Raw genomic sequence first — 16,721 nt, forward strand, 5'->3', positions numbered from 1 at the left:
GTTACACTTTGCTTCCCTTCTCCGGCACCTGCTCGACGATCTCGGCGTGTCCAACCTCGATGCTCTTGGGGTCGATCGCGACAGGATCAATGTCCTCGTGGTGGACGACTTTCTCGACAGCGACGACGGCCTTGTCGGCGAGGGCTTTGTCCTCGAACACTAGAGGGTGGCAAAGTTAGCAGGGAACAGCGGTCAGTAGGTCAGTAGTGGGGGTGAGAAAACTCACGGAAAGCCAGCTCCTCCAACGTGCGGCCCGCGGTCTCCGGGAAGAAGAACCACACGAAGCAGATCTCGAACGCCAACCAGCAGCAATACGTGATCAGCCACTTCCACGAGATGTTCTTCAAGCCGATGGGGTTGACGAACGTGGTGAAGAAGCCGGCGCACCGGCCGAAGAGCTGGAAGATGGCGATGCCGCGCGACCGCTCGGCGAAAGGCCAAAGCTCCACCAGGTACGTGTACGTCAGTGCGTTGTAGCCGATATTGTAGCACGGGGCGTAGAGGAAGATGAATGCGATGGTGGCGGCCCCGGCGGCGGCGTTGGAGCGATTCTCCGCCGTGGCCGCGAGAGACTGCTGCATCGTGATGGTCCAGCAGATGTAGACGACGAGCAGCGAGCACGTGCACGCGAGATACATGGTGCGGCGCTTGAAGCGCGTGACCAGCATGGCGGCGGTGAAGGCGCACACGAGCGACCAGCACGAATTGCCCAGGTTGATCTTCTGCTTGAAGATGCTCTCGGTGTGGCCGATCATGGCGAGCAGGTCGCCCAGGTAGTACGAGATGAGGGTGTTGCCGGACCATTGGGTGAAGAGGCCGAGGAAGGAGGAGAGGAAGACGCGGCGGCGCATGCCCGCCGTGGAGAAGACGGAGAGCCAGGACTTCTTCGACGCCTCCAGCTCGAGCCGGATGGTGGTTTGCATCTGGGCCATTTCGGCGCGCACAAACTCCGACTCCCGGTCGCCCTCGGCGTGGTACTTCACCAGGATGTCGTAGGCTTCTTCGCTGCGATCTTTGGTGACAAGCCAGCGCGGACTCTCGGGGATGAAGTAAACGAACACGATCTGCAAGAGCGAGGGCGCCATCTGGAGGAGCGACGGGATCCGCCACCCCCAGTTGCTGGCAATGCTGTTCGTGCCGAAAGTGATGCCCGCAGCGGAAATTTGGCCGATGAAGTAGGAGACATTAAAGAGTGAGGTCAGCACGGGGCGTTCCTTGGGGTAGCCCAGTTCGCCGATCAAGGCAGAGCCGGAGACGATGCACGTCGGGATGCCGAAGCCTAAGATGATCCGTGCGGCGATATACATGCCAACTGGATTCAAGACGTGGATCAGCGAGCTGGCTTCATTGCGGGAAGCTAGGATGGTTTCGAAAATACGCACCATTGCGGGAGAAGCCTTGAACAAGAGCTCCAACGATCATGATACAGGACCCCCCAAAGATGGAGCCTCTTCGCCCAAGCAGATCATTGACGATGGGGATGAAGGGCAACGACAGGATGGCGCCAAGTGAATATGCTGCGGCGATGATGCCTTTGAGTGAGCCTTGCGGGTCGCCGAAGTCTAGATTGCAAATTAGCAGCTCGTTCGTTACACGCTCCTTTGCGAGTTACACACATTCGACCCATGATGGCACAATCTGGAGGGCGTTGATCAATTGCGAATCAAATCCAGAGGTCAACTCAATACCCATGCAAGTCGGAAAGAGCATGAGATATAGGTATCGGAGGTTGGGTTTCTGATACCATGGCACTTTATCCTCCGCGGCAATTCGAGTGAGAATGGGGTCGGAGGCGCCGATCTCATGGGTGGCTTTCTTGAACAGCTTCGTAGTGGTAGCCATTTTGTCGAAGTGGCGCGTCTGAATGCTGTCGTTCGTAAGAACAGAGGACTTCTCTCAGCAAAGGATCGGGGGCATGCTGGTTCTTATGGGCATTGTGTGATAGAGGGTGCCGAAGAACAGCCGCCAAAACAACGTGGTGGAGGCGAATCCGTCCTCGTTTGTCGAGAATTGACATATCACCCGCGGCATGGCATTGGAAGAATCATGGATTTGCCCGTCACGGTGGGAGACCTGGGTGGAGCTTGTCCGGCGGAGAGGGAGAATCTGGGGTCGTTTGCGGAGGCGTCAGAGACGCGGGCGTCGATCGTGGACCACGTCCAATGAATTGGGTTACACTGACAAGCGACAGCCTCGTTAAGGGCCTCCGGGAGAAGGTCGACTGTCAGCCGAAGGGATTTTGACCATAGCCTGTGTTTGTTGGTCGAATGATGACTGACTGATTTACCGGCCTTGTGGTTTGAAGCCAACCAGGAGCCAGCTGCCATTTCGGTAAATAGATGGCTAGAACTTTCCTGTCAAAGACAGCGAGCGCGAGGGAAGTAATGGGTGATTTAGCCTCAAAGCTCCAGCCAAGCAGGATAAATGTCATGCCAAGGTACGCTTGCTTAAACTCCGTGCTGGAATGGGATAGCGTCGGCAGAAGAGGTTCTCAGGATGCCGTAAATTGTGATCAGTAGAGTTGGCGGCGTGAGGTTGTCTCTCGACCAGAGCTGTTCAAAAGCTCGCGGAGTCCCGGTGAGGCTGAGAGAGGACCTCTGAAACCTGAGAATCAGTCGTCGGAGAGCGGAAGACTGGACATGAACTGAGTGTTTAGTAACGCTATGGATACGGCAAAGCCCAGCCTCATCGGAAGACAGCAGACTAGCCCAGCCTCGTCGTTGTGGTTGTTGCTCTCATTACAACGGGATCCCGCCAGGTCCAGCGTCACCCAACTCCGCAGGAGGTCTGGCGCTTTAACATCGAGTTGATCGCCTCGCGACAGTTGCCGCGGCATCTATATCTCCCTCCGTGCCGACTAGGTGTCGTGGCGAGGATGGTGACTGGCTGAACGGCATCGCACATTGAGTAGATGTCGGCAGAGTCATGGTCACCATGTGCCTGTGCGCAGATGATGAGTCGGGTGTTGCGAACGGATACCAGAGTCGTGAATGACAGCATCGAGAGGATCCGAATTCGCACGACTCGCAGAAGCCGGAGGAGGACGAGAAAATTGTAAATTCTCGAAACAGGCACTTACCGCTCAGAAGTTGCGGGGCCGCGAAGAGGGCTCGCCGGTACCAGCCAACACCATCAACGTCCCTACAACTTGCTGCCAGAAGAAGATGACGGTCACCCGAACCTTGACAGTGCAGTTGTGAGATAACGCGAGACGCCCGCACCAATCACGTCTCGCCCACTGCTGATCGGAGATGGCCGAAGCCTTTGCTTTTCCTCACATCTTCTTTTTGCCTTCCTCACTTCATCCCCGCTTCCAAGCACTCATCACCGTTCGTACTCGTACATCGTCTATACTGATTTGATTGAAGGCTCTCCCTGTGACTGTCACTTCTCTGACTATATTGACGACCCTCCTGTCCGCTCAAGGGATCAATGGGTGCGGCACTTTCCTCGACATCAGCTCTGAGCGATCGGCGGGCGAGACAGCGATGGCCGCCCTGACAAACATCGACGGCACGGCTTCGTCATCCCGGGAAGAGCAATGCATGGCAGTCGTCGACCCCAAAACGGGATACATCACCAATGTAGATGATATACGTGCTGCAGAATATCAACAACTAAAAGATACGACTTACCTCGACCATGCTGGAACCACAGTATACTCCAAGACACTCATTGAGAACTACTCGAGAGAGCTGACATCTAGTCTGTTCGGAAACCCACATTCGGCATCGGCATCCTCGCAGCTCTCGTCCCGGCGGATCGACGATGCTCGACTCCAAGTCCTCCGGTTCTTCAATGCCGAACCTGATGAGTTCGATGTCGTCTTTGTCGCGAATGCAACCGCGGCAATCAAGATGGTGGGGGATGCATTTCGAGATCACGAGGGTGGGTTCAGCTACTTCTACCATGCAGAGGCGCATACGAGTCTCGTTGGTGTGAGAGAGCTTGCTACTCGAGGCACGACTTGCTTCAACAGTGACCGAGAAGTCGAAGCCTGGATAGACGGTCTCGGAGGTGGCGATTCCACAGGTAACCAAAGCCCAGCCTTGTTCACATACCCCGCGCAGTCGAACATGACCGGTCGTCGCCTGCCGTTACGCTGGACTCAGAGAACAAGGTCTGCCCGAGAAACTTCTGGACAGGCTGTATACACGCTCCTTGACGCCGCAGCGCTCGTCTCAACATGCCCACTCGACCTATCTGAACCCTCGACATGCCCCGACTTCACAGCCCTGAGCTTCTACAAGATCTTCGGCTTTCCCGACCTCGGGGCCTTAATCGTCCACAAATCATCAGGAGATATTCTCCAACGACGCAAATACTTCGGTGGTGGAACGGTTGATTCTGTCGCAACATTCGGTAAAGACATCTGGCATGCAAAGAAATCTTCGCTGCACAGTGCTCTTGAGGATGGAACCGTGGCCTTTCACAGCATTATTGCTTTGCAGTCCGCGTTGGATGTTCATAAGAAGTTATATGGAAGTATGGCAAATATCTCTCGACACGCCAATCACTTGGCATCGATGCTGAGGGAGCTTTTACGCGAGCTGAGACATGCAAACGGGACCCAGGTCTGCACCATCTACACCGAACTGACCGCGGAAAGCTCGTCGCAGGGGCCAGTCGTCGCTTTTAACCTCAAAGATAGTCGAGGCAACTACATCTCTATCTCGGAAGTCGAGAAACTGGGTGTAGTGAAGAATATCCAGTTTAGGACAGGCGGTTTGTGCAACCCTGGAGGAATTGGATCCCATCTTGGCCTCTCGAGCGAGGAGCTGCGTCAGAATTACGATGCCGGACAACGTTGTGGAGGTGAGAACGACATCATCAATGGCAAACCCACAGGTGCCATCCGGTTGAGTTTCGGGGCAATGAGCAGTATGAAAGACGTCGCCACATTCCTTGACTTCATCAGAGAATTCTATATCGATCTCAACGGACCGTCGCAGACGCTGCAGCCGGCAACAGCGCATTACTCCATCCATCCGAACTCGGAAGGCTTCGTGATTGAGAGTCTCTCGGTCTTCCCCATCAAAAGTTGCGCAGCCTACAAAATACCCCGTGATGTGGCCTGGGAAGTCGGTGGCAAGGGACTCGCATGGGACCGAGAGTGGTGTCTCGTCCACGAGGGGACGGATGTCGCGCTGAGTCAGAAGCGTTTTCCTCGGATGGCGCTTATTCGTCCCGAGATCGATCTGCCCAAGCGACTTCTGAGAGTCTTCTTCGCGCAAGGTGATACAGGAAACCGAAAACAGCTCGAAATCAGCCTCGACTCGGCCCCCACGCGCACGGGGCTTGTCAAGCCATGTGAAGCATCGATCAACAAACCAGCAAATGTCTGCGGTGAGGAGGTCGATGTGCAAGTCTACACGTCGGCTGATGTGAGTGCTTTTTTCACCAAAGCACTGGACGTTCCATGTACACTTGCAAGGTTTCCAAAAGGGGGCCCGGTGAGGCGAGCGAAAGTGCGGGTGCCTGGTCAGCACGCAGGGAAACAAGCGACCGAAATAGGCAGATCCATTGCCCTGTCGAACGAAAGCCCGATTCTCCTTGTATCACGCTCCAGTGTCAATCGACTCAACGAGCAAATCAAACAATCGAGTAGTGGCGGTGGCAAAGCCGTCACGGCCGACTCCTTCCGCGGCAATATTGTCATCGCTCAAGAGCTGCGAGCAGGTCAAATGGAAAGCCCGTACGTCGAAGATGATTGGGAAGGTCTTCAGATAGGAGAAGATCCGAACAATGTCTTTGACGTCTTAGGGCCATGTCAGCGATGCCAGATGGTCTGCGTGGACCAGAAGAGTGCACAGCGGCGACAAGAACCTTTCACCACGCTAGCCAAGACGAGGCGAAGGGAAGGGCGAGTCTGGTTTGGCATGCACATGTGCTTGAGGTCCGGCGATGACTTGGACGCGACACGTGATCCCCCATGTTCGCAACGAGCCAGCGTAAAAGTGGGAGATAGGGTCACGCCATTAGTAACAATGGACTGAGGAGGAAGTTATACGCGTACCTTGTTTCAAGTGGGAGCCGGCGACTCGGCTGCGACATAGACAGCGATCAATGTGGCAATAGTCTGACAAGAAATATATGCGGTACAAGACACTGTTCACGGACGATGAATAGTGGCCGTACGGAGTATGGCGGAATGGACTGTGAATGTGTATACCCCCAAGACCATTCAGCTGCCTGCTCGTTGTACTCCGTACACAGTCAGTGGACTTGGCTGGTAGCCTACCCGTAATTATCGGTGACTCGGAGTCACCCGAGCTTCTGTCAGACCGTCTACTTTGAACAGAATACCCAGTCGTTTCTCCTACCTGGGTACCTCGACGCTGCCGAGATGTCGGACAGGCATCCTTGCTGTTGCAAGACTACCGAGTACTCCGTACCAGTGAGATCAATGCATCTCAGATCTTGCCTTTGCCGTTGTCTGAAGGGTTAACCCCTGTTGCATTCTGTTGCAACAAGGATGCAGTCGTGTTTTGCATGCCGAAGTCGCACATCGTATTTCGTACTGCACCAGAGCGAGGTCGACTCTCGAGTCAAGGCAGGCCTATGGCTTGGAATCCGCCACATTGTGGCAGAATCCATCGCATCCTCTGTCAGGCTCTCTCTGTCCACATGAACGCGCGCTGCACCTCACGTCATTTTCGCCTTGTCCGTTCTAAACCTGCCGTGACGCCACCGACTGTGTATGCACCCCCTCGACTTCGAGGTGGCCCGTGACTGAGCAATCAGCGCGCCGCTCACTGGCTGCGGTTCATAAACCCTTCAAGCTTCCTTCGCCAACCTGGCTGAGGATTCCGAGCTCGTCTGGGGTTCTAGTCGGCGATTTCGGGATTCAGTTGAAACCGGCAGTTTCCTCGAAGAGGGTTTAGAGCCGGAGGGCAGGGGTTTTGGCGAGGTCAACCAGCCACTGGGCATTGGAAGCTCGACTGGGTGTGGCCGGGGTGCTGGTCTCCGCTAGGGTGCTGTCGCAAACCTTTTTTGAGCCCCACGAGCGAGCGAGCGTTTACGTAGCTCAGGAAGGGGACCGTGCATTATTATTGAGGGCGCCTGATAACCACTGAATGAATATAGTGCCCGTATGACAACAAGTCCCGCTGTTCGCACAATTCCAGCCCCAGAGTACCGTCTGCGCGTCAGCCACGCCGGGCGGCGGAGTTGTAGCTCGTTCATTTCACGTGCCCAGCAGAATGCATCGAACCAGGCAGCGTCTCTTTGAGTCATGTGCCCTGAAGCGACATAGGATTTCAGTACAAGGCAGGCACTCCGTACACGATAGTTTCTCAGAAACCTGCTTTTGGAGGCGGAAGCAGCGCTCGCATCGACGACAAAGGACGGCAATGCAGATCCTAACAAGAGGGGTGGGCTCGGGAAATTTGTGAGACTCGCGTCAGGTGTCAGCCACATTTCCAGCAAGTGAAGACTTATCAGCCACTTGTTGGTACCTGGGAGCCTTGTTCCTTCGGGTTTGTTTCAGTAGTTAGTGAGACGTGGGGAGGCTCGTTAGGGATAAGTGCACGCCACCGCACCTGAAGAATGGAGACTCGTCGCGCTGAGGCCCCGGCGTGACCCAAAGGGGACGGCGCTTGACGATTCGGGCAAGAGTATACAGCTTGAACATGGAAAGGTTCGCTCTGGGTACGGAGCACGCAGCCTAGCGGGTAAACCAACAGGGTGTTGAGAAGGTGCGTGACGCTGGCCAGCCAGGCGGGTGTGCTGCTCAACGGGCGCTGAGGGGGAGCTGAAAGACAAAAGGTTGACGTAGATTGGTGGGCGAGCGCCAGCGCCGAAGCTGCTGGTTACCAACCCCCCCATTCATGGCGTCACTGGGAATTGACTCACCCCGACTAATATCAGTGAATGACCGACAACTGAGAGTAAAAGGCGTCAGGGACACGGCCATGCGACTTAAACAAGTGCTCGTATTTGACGAAGCAAGCCACGTTACTCTGTCGGTGCAAGCGATCTGTGAGCATCAAGCTGCATCCTCGTCAAGTGTAAGCGACCTCCAGCAAGCCGCACCTACGTACTCGCACACCGTGCGTCAGTGCGCCTGTTCCTGGCAAGCGTCACGGCCACTGGTGAGTGAGTGTGGTGAAGCACTGCCACTTTGCATGGGTCTCTCATATCCATCGGGCACCCCCTTCACACGAATCATCAGTCGCTGCTCACTGCTGATCGAAGAAACTGTTGATCTTTTCGCGTGCCACATCGAACGGCAAACTCAATCAAAGATCCTGCCGTTAAGCCCTTTGCTGAACCACCCTGCCCACGGGCCTGTGGTTGAGCGGTTAGCTTTCCATCCAATATTTAGCTGTCCCGGGCTGTTAGCCCCGTGCGAGCGCCACCTCTGTGCCTCTATTGCTGAGATCGTCGTGCTGCAGCCAGGCACATCGAAGCCTAACTTCTTCTCCAGGGAGCTCTGATCGCGATAATTGCGTATCACGATTCGTGCGTCGGCGCCATCCTTCCTCTTCCACGCTTCCTCCTCTCCTCCGGCTTGCCTCTCCATCATCAAGCCAGCGACGACCCCAACCCATTCCGAGAGGGTTTACCCACTAGGATCGTCGCAGTGCTCTCTTAGTGGCGTAGCACAGACCAAACAGCTTGTGAGCCACTTTCTCCACTCTGTTCGAATACCTCGTCACTCGGTTCAGCACCATCGAGGCCCCGTCTCCATCATTTTCTCTCTTCGCTCAACTCCCATTCACAGTGCTGCGAAAGTAGTCAGTAATCCTCATCAGTCGAGTGGGGGGCGTTGCCAGGCTTGAATCGACGACGACTACAGAGGGTCTCGCTGCTCGCCATCTCATCAGATCAGCCGCCCAACACAGTCGAGAATTTCCCGTCATTTCAACTCGGCTATCCTGTGTTGAGATCGCACCCGCCACCATTTACAACCCTCGCCTCGCTTCTACCATCGTTTCGTCTCGCCTGTCTCAGCGCTTCAACACCTTCCTTCGTCCTTCACGTACACGATTTCAGGACCTGAGTCGCAGCATCCATCCTCCCTACAGCGCAGATTCCGAGCACGGGTCTGTCGCATCCACTCAGCGCGCGCATCCCCAACGGTCTTCCACGTCGTCAGAATCGTCCTGCCACATCTTCGGCCACTCCCGCGCCTCGAATTCCGCTCACTCGTTCGAGTCGTCGCATAGAGACTGCGTCATTCCAAAAAGCCTCAGCCTTGGCCTGAGGGACTGCTCTGCGACTCACAATACACGACGAAAGCCTCGAAGATTCCCTGCTGCGCGGTCGCTCATTGCTGCAGAACATGCTGCGCATCACTGTATCCCAATAAAAAAAAAGAGCTAGGAGAGGAGCGATTCGAGCAGGCGCTGTGATCTACAGTCTGCCTCCAAGACAACCCGCCTTGCATTGTGGTGAGGCTGAAGACAACGCCCTTCGCAATCAGCCCGCTACTTTCAGCTTGGGCCCCAACCCTACTCAACCCATGCTACTACAGCAGGTATGCTATACTCTACCTTATGTAACTATGTCGCAAAGCCATCTACCCCATCTCTACCTGTCACTTTCAGCCGTGGCCTTTGTCCTGGCCGCGCGCAGCACCCTCTTCACGCATCGGAGATGCGACGTTCGCGTTCGTGGACCTCCAACTGACTCCTCAACCAGGGCACAAGTCACCCAAGCTACACCAGAAATTGTTGATGGCTGAGTTCAGTCCTGATCCTCAGATATCCCCAGGGGATTCTAGTCCGGCCTCGCCCACATTCGTTAAACCGACAAGCTCAGTGCAAGATTCATCCAAAGCCAGAGTCAGCTCTCGGGACGACTTTGAGGAGTCCTCGCGACCCGGAAAGAGGCCAAGGCTGGAGAGCCCTCTCATGACTGCTGCTGCCGCCCTTGCTGAAGGACAACAGAAGTCATTCCGTACCACTCCTCCACCATCGACCGGGACGAGTCCTAACCCTACCCAGCAAGCCTTGAGTGCCCTGATGGGCGCGAGTTCAAATATTACGAGCAAAGCTGAGCTACACTCAGATGCTCCCTTCGACCCCGCGACCACTATCAGTGAGCCACTGGCGGTAGTTGCGGAGAATGTCCAACAGCCGTCTGCAGGCGCTGGCGAATCGTCCGGGACCGGCGAGAATCATGCATTGACCAGTCCCACCAGCATCTCCAGTATTGGGACCGTAGGATCGCTCGAAGGCGTGGCGGGAGTTTCGGGGATGACCACCACTGTAGGCAGTCCACTTCCGATCGAGGAAACGGTCCGTCAGGTCGTGAATGCTGCCGAGGCAGGCTCTACCTCACCGACTGATGTTGCAAAAACAGGAGCGTTGTCTTACCCGACTCCGTTCTTGCAACCAACACATCCCGAGGGCGGCAGACGAGGAATGAGCTTGCCTCATTCCGGCACACGACAAGGTACAAAATCTCCCTCCAGCAAAAAGCACAGATGCCCCTATTGCGCCACCGAGTTCACCCGTCATCACAATCTGAAGAGCCATCTGTTAACGCATAGCCAAGAAAAACCCTACGTCTGTTCGACCTGCTCATCACGATTCCGCCGGCTACATGATCTCAAGCGGCACACCAAGCTCCATACCGGTGAACGACCTCATATCTGCCCGAAATGCGGCCGCAAGTTCGCTCGCGGTGATGCCTTGGCTCGTCACAATAAAGGTCCCGGTGGATGTGCTGGGCGGAGGGCGAGCATGGGTAGTTTTGGTGGGGACGAAGAAGGCGAAGCGGATGAGGCCATGGAGGGCATCATGTATGACGAGCCGCCCAACATGGACGATGAAGAAGGGAATGAGAGGCGGCCCACACCTTCGATCCGCCGTCAAGCACCATCAGGAGACGACAGTGTCGACGAATCTGAGCCCGCGGCCCGGATTCCAAGCACGTACCCCCCGATCCAAGGGCGTCCTCCAGGCGGCATAGCCGCAGGCTATTTCGCACCTCGGCCCGGGTACAGTCAATCGAGTGCGGGACCGAGTAATGCTCCGGTGGCGGCCTCAGTGGCACCCGGAACGTTTGCTTCGGTGACCGGTTCCTCCACCAGTTCGCGGCCCTCCGCTGCAGGCTCCGTCTTTGCTCAAAATCCAATGACCGAAAGTCCGAAACCACTGTCCCCTGGCCAGGCGCAGCGACCGGGCGCCACCGCCAATGATGGGCGCAACCGGTCACCAAGCACGACGTTCTACCCACAGCCACATCCTCGGAGTACTGGTTCCGGGTCGTCCCTGAGTGTGCCTCCGGGTGCACCGCAGTTGCCTCCTCCTCATGCGCCTCATGGGCTGAACCCTCCAGATCCGAGGTATACCTTGCCCAGTCAAGGTGGCCCAGCTCACCCACCCACTCAGCCTAGCGGGCCACCTACTCACATGAGTGGTAGCGGTCCTCTGTCCTCGCACAGTAACAGTCTGTCGAGCCACGGTCATTCTGGTCATGGAAGCGGTGAAACGTCGAATCCCATGTTCGCGCAATCTGACAGGATCTGGGCATACGTGACCACGCTGGAGCAGAGAATCAATAACATGCAGGAGGAGATCAATTCTTTGAAACACCAGCTTGCGAATGCTACCCAACACCAGCAGCAGCAACAGCAACAGCAGAGGATATAGGATCTCCAACACAGCGGAGCAATTCAGCAACAACGAATATGAGATGTCCAGTATGAGACGGAGCACTCTGCGCAACAACAGATACGGAGATTTTGCACATGATAAAGAGAACTCTGAGCGGCAACAGAATCCGACAATGGCGCAAGATACTGCCGGCAACAACGAATATGAGATGTCGACTACGACGCAGAGCACCTAAGCAACAACGATTTTCCGCTCGCAACCAAAACGAAGAAAAGTGCATATGATTACAGGGCAGGTGTGGGTTGAAAGCAAAAAGGGGAAACGCAAGGAAAAGTATTGATATGGTATTCAGCCGGGCTTGTTCGTTTCTCCCATTCTACTTTGGGCATTGCTATAGATACCCCATATTGCATGCTTCCCACTATTGTTCAACATTTATTTCATGGGGGCCGACTGCGGAGTTGCCGGACAGGCATTGTCGCATACTGGTGGTGTCTGGCGCCGGGGGATAATGCAGGGATTTGACGGTGAGGAAGGTGAATGCGATGACTTGATGGACCGTGATGGGGACGGACGAGTGGGCGCTGTGATTTCATTCTTCGATTCAGCCTATGTGTATATGTACAACAAGAGCTATTCTACGTGAGCGGGAAGCGGACACCGGGCCACACGGGAAATTGCATTTCGTACTTATTCTGCCATGGCAGGGCAAGACGGCCGACGGCCGAGCAGCCAGGCTGACTAGCTGTGTAGAAACAAGGAAACACTGCCCGGAAAACCATCCATGCTTGCTTCCGGAACAGGAGTCGAGAGTGTGAGGGCTCCTTCCCCTGGTGTTTGGTGGTCCAACTGTATCATTTCTTCCGCAAGCGCCCCCCTTTTCTGCTGCAACGCAACATGTGAAGACGCATGGCCGCGCTGTCCGAGCCTGGTCAGAGACATATCACCACCTCTTTCTTCCCTCGATCCTCGTCCTCGTCGCGTCCAAAGGCATGATCCTCCCAGCACACAAAAGTCTACCTGACTCGGCCAGATGGTAGGTAGGTATCTACGCATCCGCATCCACATCCACGTCGGTCGAATTACTCAGCTCCTCAAACCGGTGGTAATTCTCCTCGTACTGCTCGATCTTGTTCATGACGGCCTTGTACGCGTCACTACCGATGACCACCCTCAACGGCGGGTTGGGCATGATGGCCAGCTCGTACATGGCGCGGGCGCCCTTTTTGGGATCGCCGGCCTGTGTGCCGTGGCGGGCGTTCATCTGCTTCTCGGCGTCGAGATGATCGTACGCTGGATGGCGTTTGGCGAAGGTCATGGAGCGGCCGGCCCAGTCGGTTCTGAAAATGAAAAGGGCTGTGAGTTAGTACGAAGTACTGTCCGAGTAACTAGCTGAGTATGTATGTGTCTGCGTAGCTAGTGATGCAGCCTCAAAGGACACATACAACATACACAGACTACCAGTACTTGAACGCAAACTCAAACGCAAAAAATTCAAACAGCAGCGTACGCACCTGAAACCACCCGGTTCGACCAAAGTGAATTTAATCCCCCATTCGGGCTTGACTTCGTGGCTCAGACTCTCGGTGAAGCCCTCGACCGCCCACTTGGTCGCGCAGTAGGCACTGAACAGCGGAACGCCCCTCTGGCCACCAATGCTCGTGACCTGCTGGATCACGCCGCCCGGAGGGGTCTGTCGGTCGCGCAGAGTGCTCAGCGCCTCTCTCGTGACGTCCAACAGGCCGAAAAAGTTGATTTCGAACTGCTGGCGGATCTGCGCGTCGGTGTATTCCTCGAACGCGCCGGCGAGGCCATAACCCGCGTTGTTCACCACGACGTCGATGCGGTGGAATCGGCGCAGCGTCTCCGCAAAGGCCGACTTGATGGACTCTTTGTCCGTGACGTCGAGCCGGAGCGCCAAGAAGTTGTCCGGTGTGGTGTCCTTGAACTGGAGCGCAGATGGGTCGCGCGCCGTGGCGGCCACCGTGTCCCCGCGGTTGATGACTTCTTGGGCGTAGTCGCGGCCGAAGCCCGTCGAGGTGCCGGTTATGAGGAAGACTCGGGGCATTTTGTTACAAGGTCCTCCGTCGTATGGGGTACGGAGAGTACTTTGTATTTCTCGGCGTGTCCCACCAAAGAGAAAGGGATGAAGCTGGAAAGAAGGATGCTGGTCGACGGTCGACGGTCGACGGCCGATATCGAGCCCCGGATGCTCGACTGTGGCAGATGAATACGAGGCTGCAGTTCAACTGATGTCGAAAGAAGTCTATCGCTACTCGAGATGTCGTCTAGAGGCTTGTGTGTTTCCTCTGTTCCTGGGGGGTCTCCGTGGTGGGGGGGTTCTTCTTACAGGATGTACTGGGTACGCTGCTAATAATGACTCCAAACTCACAAAATGGCCCCCTGGTCTGGCTGGGGCCTTTGCCTGTAGAGTAGAGAAAATAGTTAATCACCTTAGTGCGTACCTATATAGCGATTCTGGACGCCGAGCTGCTGAAAGTGAAACGTTTCAGCTAGAGAACTTTGTCCCTTGAGTATTTTTTTTAATCCTCAACGTCATCAAGAGACGTCGACCGCGTTCCTTACCGGCGGGCCGACGATGATAGTTTTCGGCAGCAGCCCACAATTTAGCGAGTCGAGTGTGTCTAGGCTCGCCGGAGCTACTGTGGTAGACTATGTACGAGTAGGCTCGGGCCCTCGTTCGGAACTCCATGGGGGGCACGATTGCGTGCGCGCGGCCTAATGGGACAGTTACAAGAGCAGATGTATGCAGCGTTTTTGAGCGCTCGAGTAGAAGGGTCAAGGAGGAATCGAAATGCGAAGATCAAGAAGCAAGACAAAGGACAGACTTCAGTTCCATTTCGCAGCAGGCTTATAGGTACTCCGTACTTACAGTAGTACGGTACATATTGCTAGCATCTTGTACTTGTAACTGGCACCCCGCGCGTCGACCCCGAGGACACCCAGCATCCTTGCACGGGCTTGTGGTCTCTGGGCTATTTAGCTAATCACCGAACGCCTTGTTTGGTCGGCGGCTTGGCCACGCTGGAATTACGAGGCGTCGTCGACGACGGCTGGACACGAGGCCAGCTGACGAACACCGACAGCCCGGCAGCCCCTCGCATTGCAGATGAATGACGGGAGCTCTTTGACAGCTCTTGTTGCCCAGTTGCTCAGGCTTCCAACTCAACGTCTTGCTTTGAGACTTACGGCCCACGTAACGCTCTTCAAAGAACGCATTCTGAGCTGAGAGGAGAAACCACGAGTGGGGGGTCAACTGAAGGGTCGAACTCCACGGCGCACTGCTTGCGTCGAGCTGCGTCGTGTCAAGAGCTTCGCTTCTCCTGTCCCTCTACTGCAGGCGAGCCACCCGTCGCGCGTGGCGGCCGCGTTGCTCAGCCTTGTCTGGTCCTCTCGACGACGTGCATGCGCAACAGGCGAAAGAGCCCGACGACGGGTCGAATCAGGTCAACAAAAGGAAGCTTCTCTGACTTGATATCAAGCCTTTCGAGCCGCGGGCATACACATCGACAATAATACCCACGCGCCCAACAGTGGCGCCCTGACTTTAACTGTCTCGGCCTTGTGCAAGGCGCCCCCTCTCTCTCTCAGCAACGCCCGCCATCATGTGGCACAATGCGCAAGACGTCCATCGCCAACAGAGCCCTCCCGGTGCGTACCACCATCACAACCACCACCACCACCACCACCACCAACAAAACACCATGAGCGACCAGATGTCGGTATCGTCCGCAACCACCGGCGTGGCCAGTAATCAGCCCGGTCATGCTCAATACCAGAACTACAATTACCACCTGAATCCAGGTGTCGGTCTCAGTGCCAGTGCCAATGACGGTGCTTATCCTGTCCAACAACAGCCTCAAAGGATGGAACCTCTCCAGAATCACTACAACCAGCCCACATACTTCTACCCGTCCAGCCACATCCACAACCAAGCGATTCCGCTACATGCGCACCCTCTATCCCAACATCCACCCACACCGTACATTTCTTCCCCGGCACCACCACCCTTCCAACCACAGTCACCCCCGTCTTTAACGTCGACGCTCCTCGCGTCCTCGCCGCACCAACTCTCCCTGGCGACACAGCACCCCTTCCTCCGCATCGCGGGCCAAGGCCAGCTCCCCAAATTGACGCTCTCGCGCTGGCTGTCGCAAGACCGCCTCTACGCGCAATCCTACATCGGCTTCATCGGCAGTCTGATCGCCCGCGTCGACCTGCCCTACACGCACGTTCCCGACAAATCGACCTCCCTGCGCTGGCGGCTCGTGCAGTGCCTCACGGCCGCGCTGCAGAACATCCACACGGAGCTGGCCTTTTTCGCCACCACGGCCCACACGTACCGCTTGGACTTGGAGGCTCCCTCCCCTTCGTCCTCGTCCTCGGGTCGCGTGTTTGCCCCCGAACCCGCCACGAAGCAGTACATGGATCTGTTCCGCGCGTTCTGGACCGACCCCAGCATGACTCTCCTCGAGGGCATGGTCGTCCTGTGGGCCACCGAGACGGTGTACCTGCGAGCGTGGACGTACGCGGCGTCCTTTTTGAAGAACGGGACCTCGTCGAGTCTGCTGCCGCTGAGCAAGCAGCTGCAGAGAATCGAGTTGGACGACGAGAAGGACAACGATAGAAAGTCCAAGGCCCTTTCCGACGGCGTCATGTCCGAGTTGGAAGGCAGTGAGGTCAACACGGCGTTGAGCGGGACGACTACCGGCATCGCGCATGACGAGTCGCAGCAGAATCAGAAGCAGCACTATCAGGACGACGACAACGACGGCCAGCAGCGCCACGGTCACGGTCACGGTCACGGTCACGCTCATACGACGGATCTCGACGGCGGGGCGCTGCGCCATGCCTTCATCCCCAACTGGACGAGCAGCCAGTTCGAGGGATTTGTCGCCGAGATTGCCGAGTTGACGGATCTCTTGGCCGAACGGGAGGACGCGGTCAATAGGAAGTTGGACTTCTACAAGGCTGTGTGGAGACACGTGCTCGATGTGGAGAGGCGGTTTTGGCCCGATGTCTGATGCAAGATCTATCTTGAGTCAACACACCCAAGCTGATTTCTCCTCCTCCCCGCAATCCTGTGGTGCCGATGCAGATATCGTGGAATGGTTGAATGGTGGAACTGCTCCG

General features: G+C 56.1%; 5 protein-coding genes across 5 annotated transcripts; 3 read left to right on the forward strand and 2 right to left on the reverse strand.

Annotated features, from left to right (window-relative positions):
• Window position 1: 1 nt before the first annotated feature.
• Window positions 2-1,842, reverse strand: G647_01741 (uncharacterized protein; the record flags this gene model as incomplete). The annotated part of the gene is made up of 4 exons (XM_008725140.1): window positions 2-159; window positions 227-1,312; window positions 1,383-1,562; window positions 1,617-1,842. The coding sequence occupies 4 exons, from the start codon at window positions 1,840-1,842 to the stop codon at window positions 2-4; spliced, it is 1,650 nt and encodes a 549-aa protein (XP_008723362.1).
• A 1,646-nt stretch (window positions 1,843-3,488) lies between these two features.
• On the forward strand, window positions 3,489-5,996 carry G647_01742 (uncharacterized protein; the record flags this gene model as incomplete). The annotated part of the gene is made up of 1 exon (XM_008725141.1): window positions 3,489-5,996. One exon carries the CDS (start codon window positions 3,489-3,491, stop codon window positions 5,994-5,996), a length of 2,508 nt encoding a protein of 835 aa, XP_008723363.1.
• A 3,684-nt stretch (window positions 5,997-9,680) lies between these two features.
• On the forward strand, window positions 9,681-11,603 carry G647_01743 (uncharacterized protein; the record flags this gene model as incomplete). Its single annotated transcript, XM_008725142.1, has 1 exon — window positions 9,681-11,603. The coding sequence occupies one exon, from the start codon at window positions 9,681-9,683 to the stop codon at window positions 11,601-11,603; it is 1,923 nt and encodes a 640-aa protein (XP_008723364.1).
• A 1,012-nt stretch (window positions 11,604-12,615) lies between these two features.
• Window positions 12,616-13,635, reverse strand: G647_01744 (uncharacterized protein; the record flags this gene model as incomplete). The annotated part of the gene is made up of 2 exons (XM_008725143.1): window positions 12,616-12,907; window positions 13,082-13,635. The coding sequence occupies 2 exons, from the start codon at window positions 13,633-13,635 to the stop codon at window positions 12,616-12,618; spliced, it is 846 nt and encodes a 281-aa protein (XP_008723365.1).
• Window positions 13,636-15,292: 1,657 nt separating this feature from the next.
• Window positions 15,293-16,612, forward strand: G647_01745 (uncharacterized protein; the record flags this gene model as incomplete). Its single annotated transcript, XM_008725144.1, has 1 exon — window positions 15,293-16,612. The coding sequence occupies one exon, from the start codon at window positions 15,293-15,295 to the stop codon at window positions 16,610-16,612; it is 1,320 nt and encodes a 439-aa protein (XP_008723366.1).
• Window positions 16,613-16,721: the final 109 nt, after the last annotated feature.

The sequence above is a fragment of the Cladophialophora carrionii genome, assembly GCF_000365165.1.
Source record: "Cladophialophora carrionii CBS 160.54 unplaced genomic scaffold supercont1.1, whole genome shotgun sequence".
NCBI lineage: Eukaryota > Fungi > Ascomycota > Eurotiomycetes > Chaetothyriales > Herpotrichiellaceae > Cladophialophora > Cladophialophora carrionii.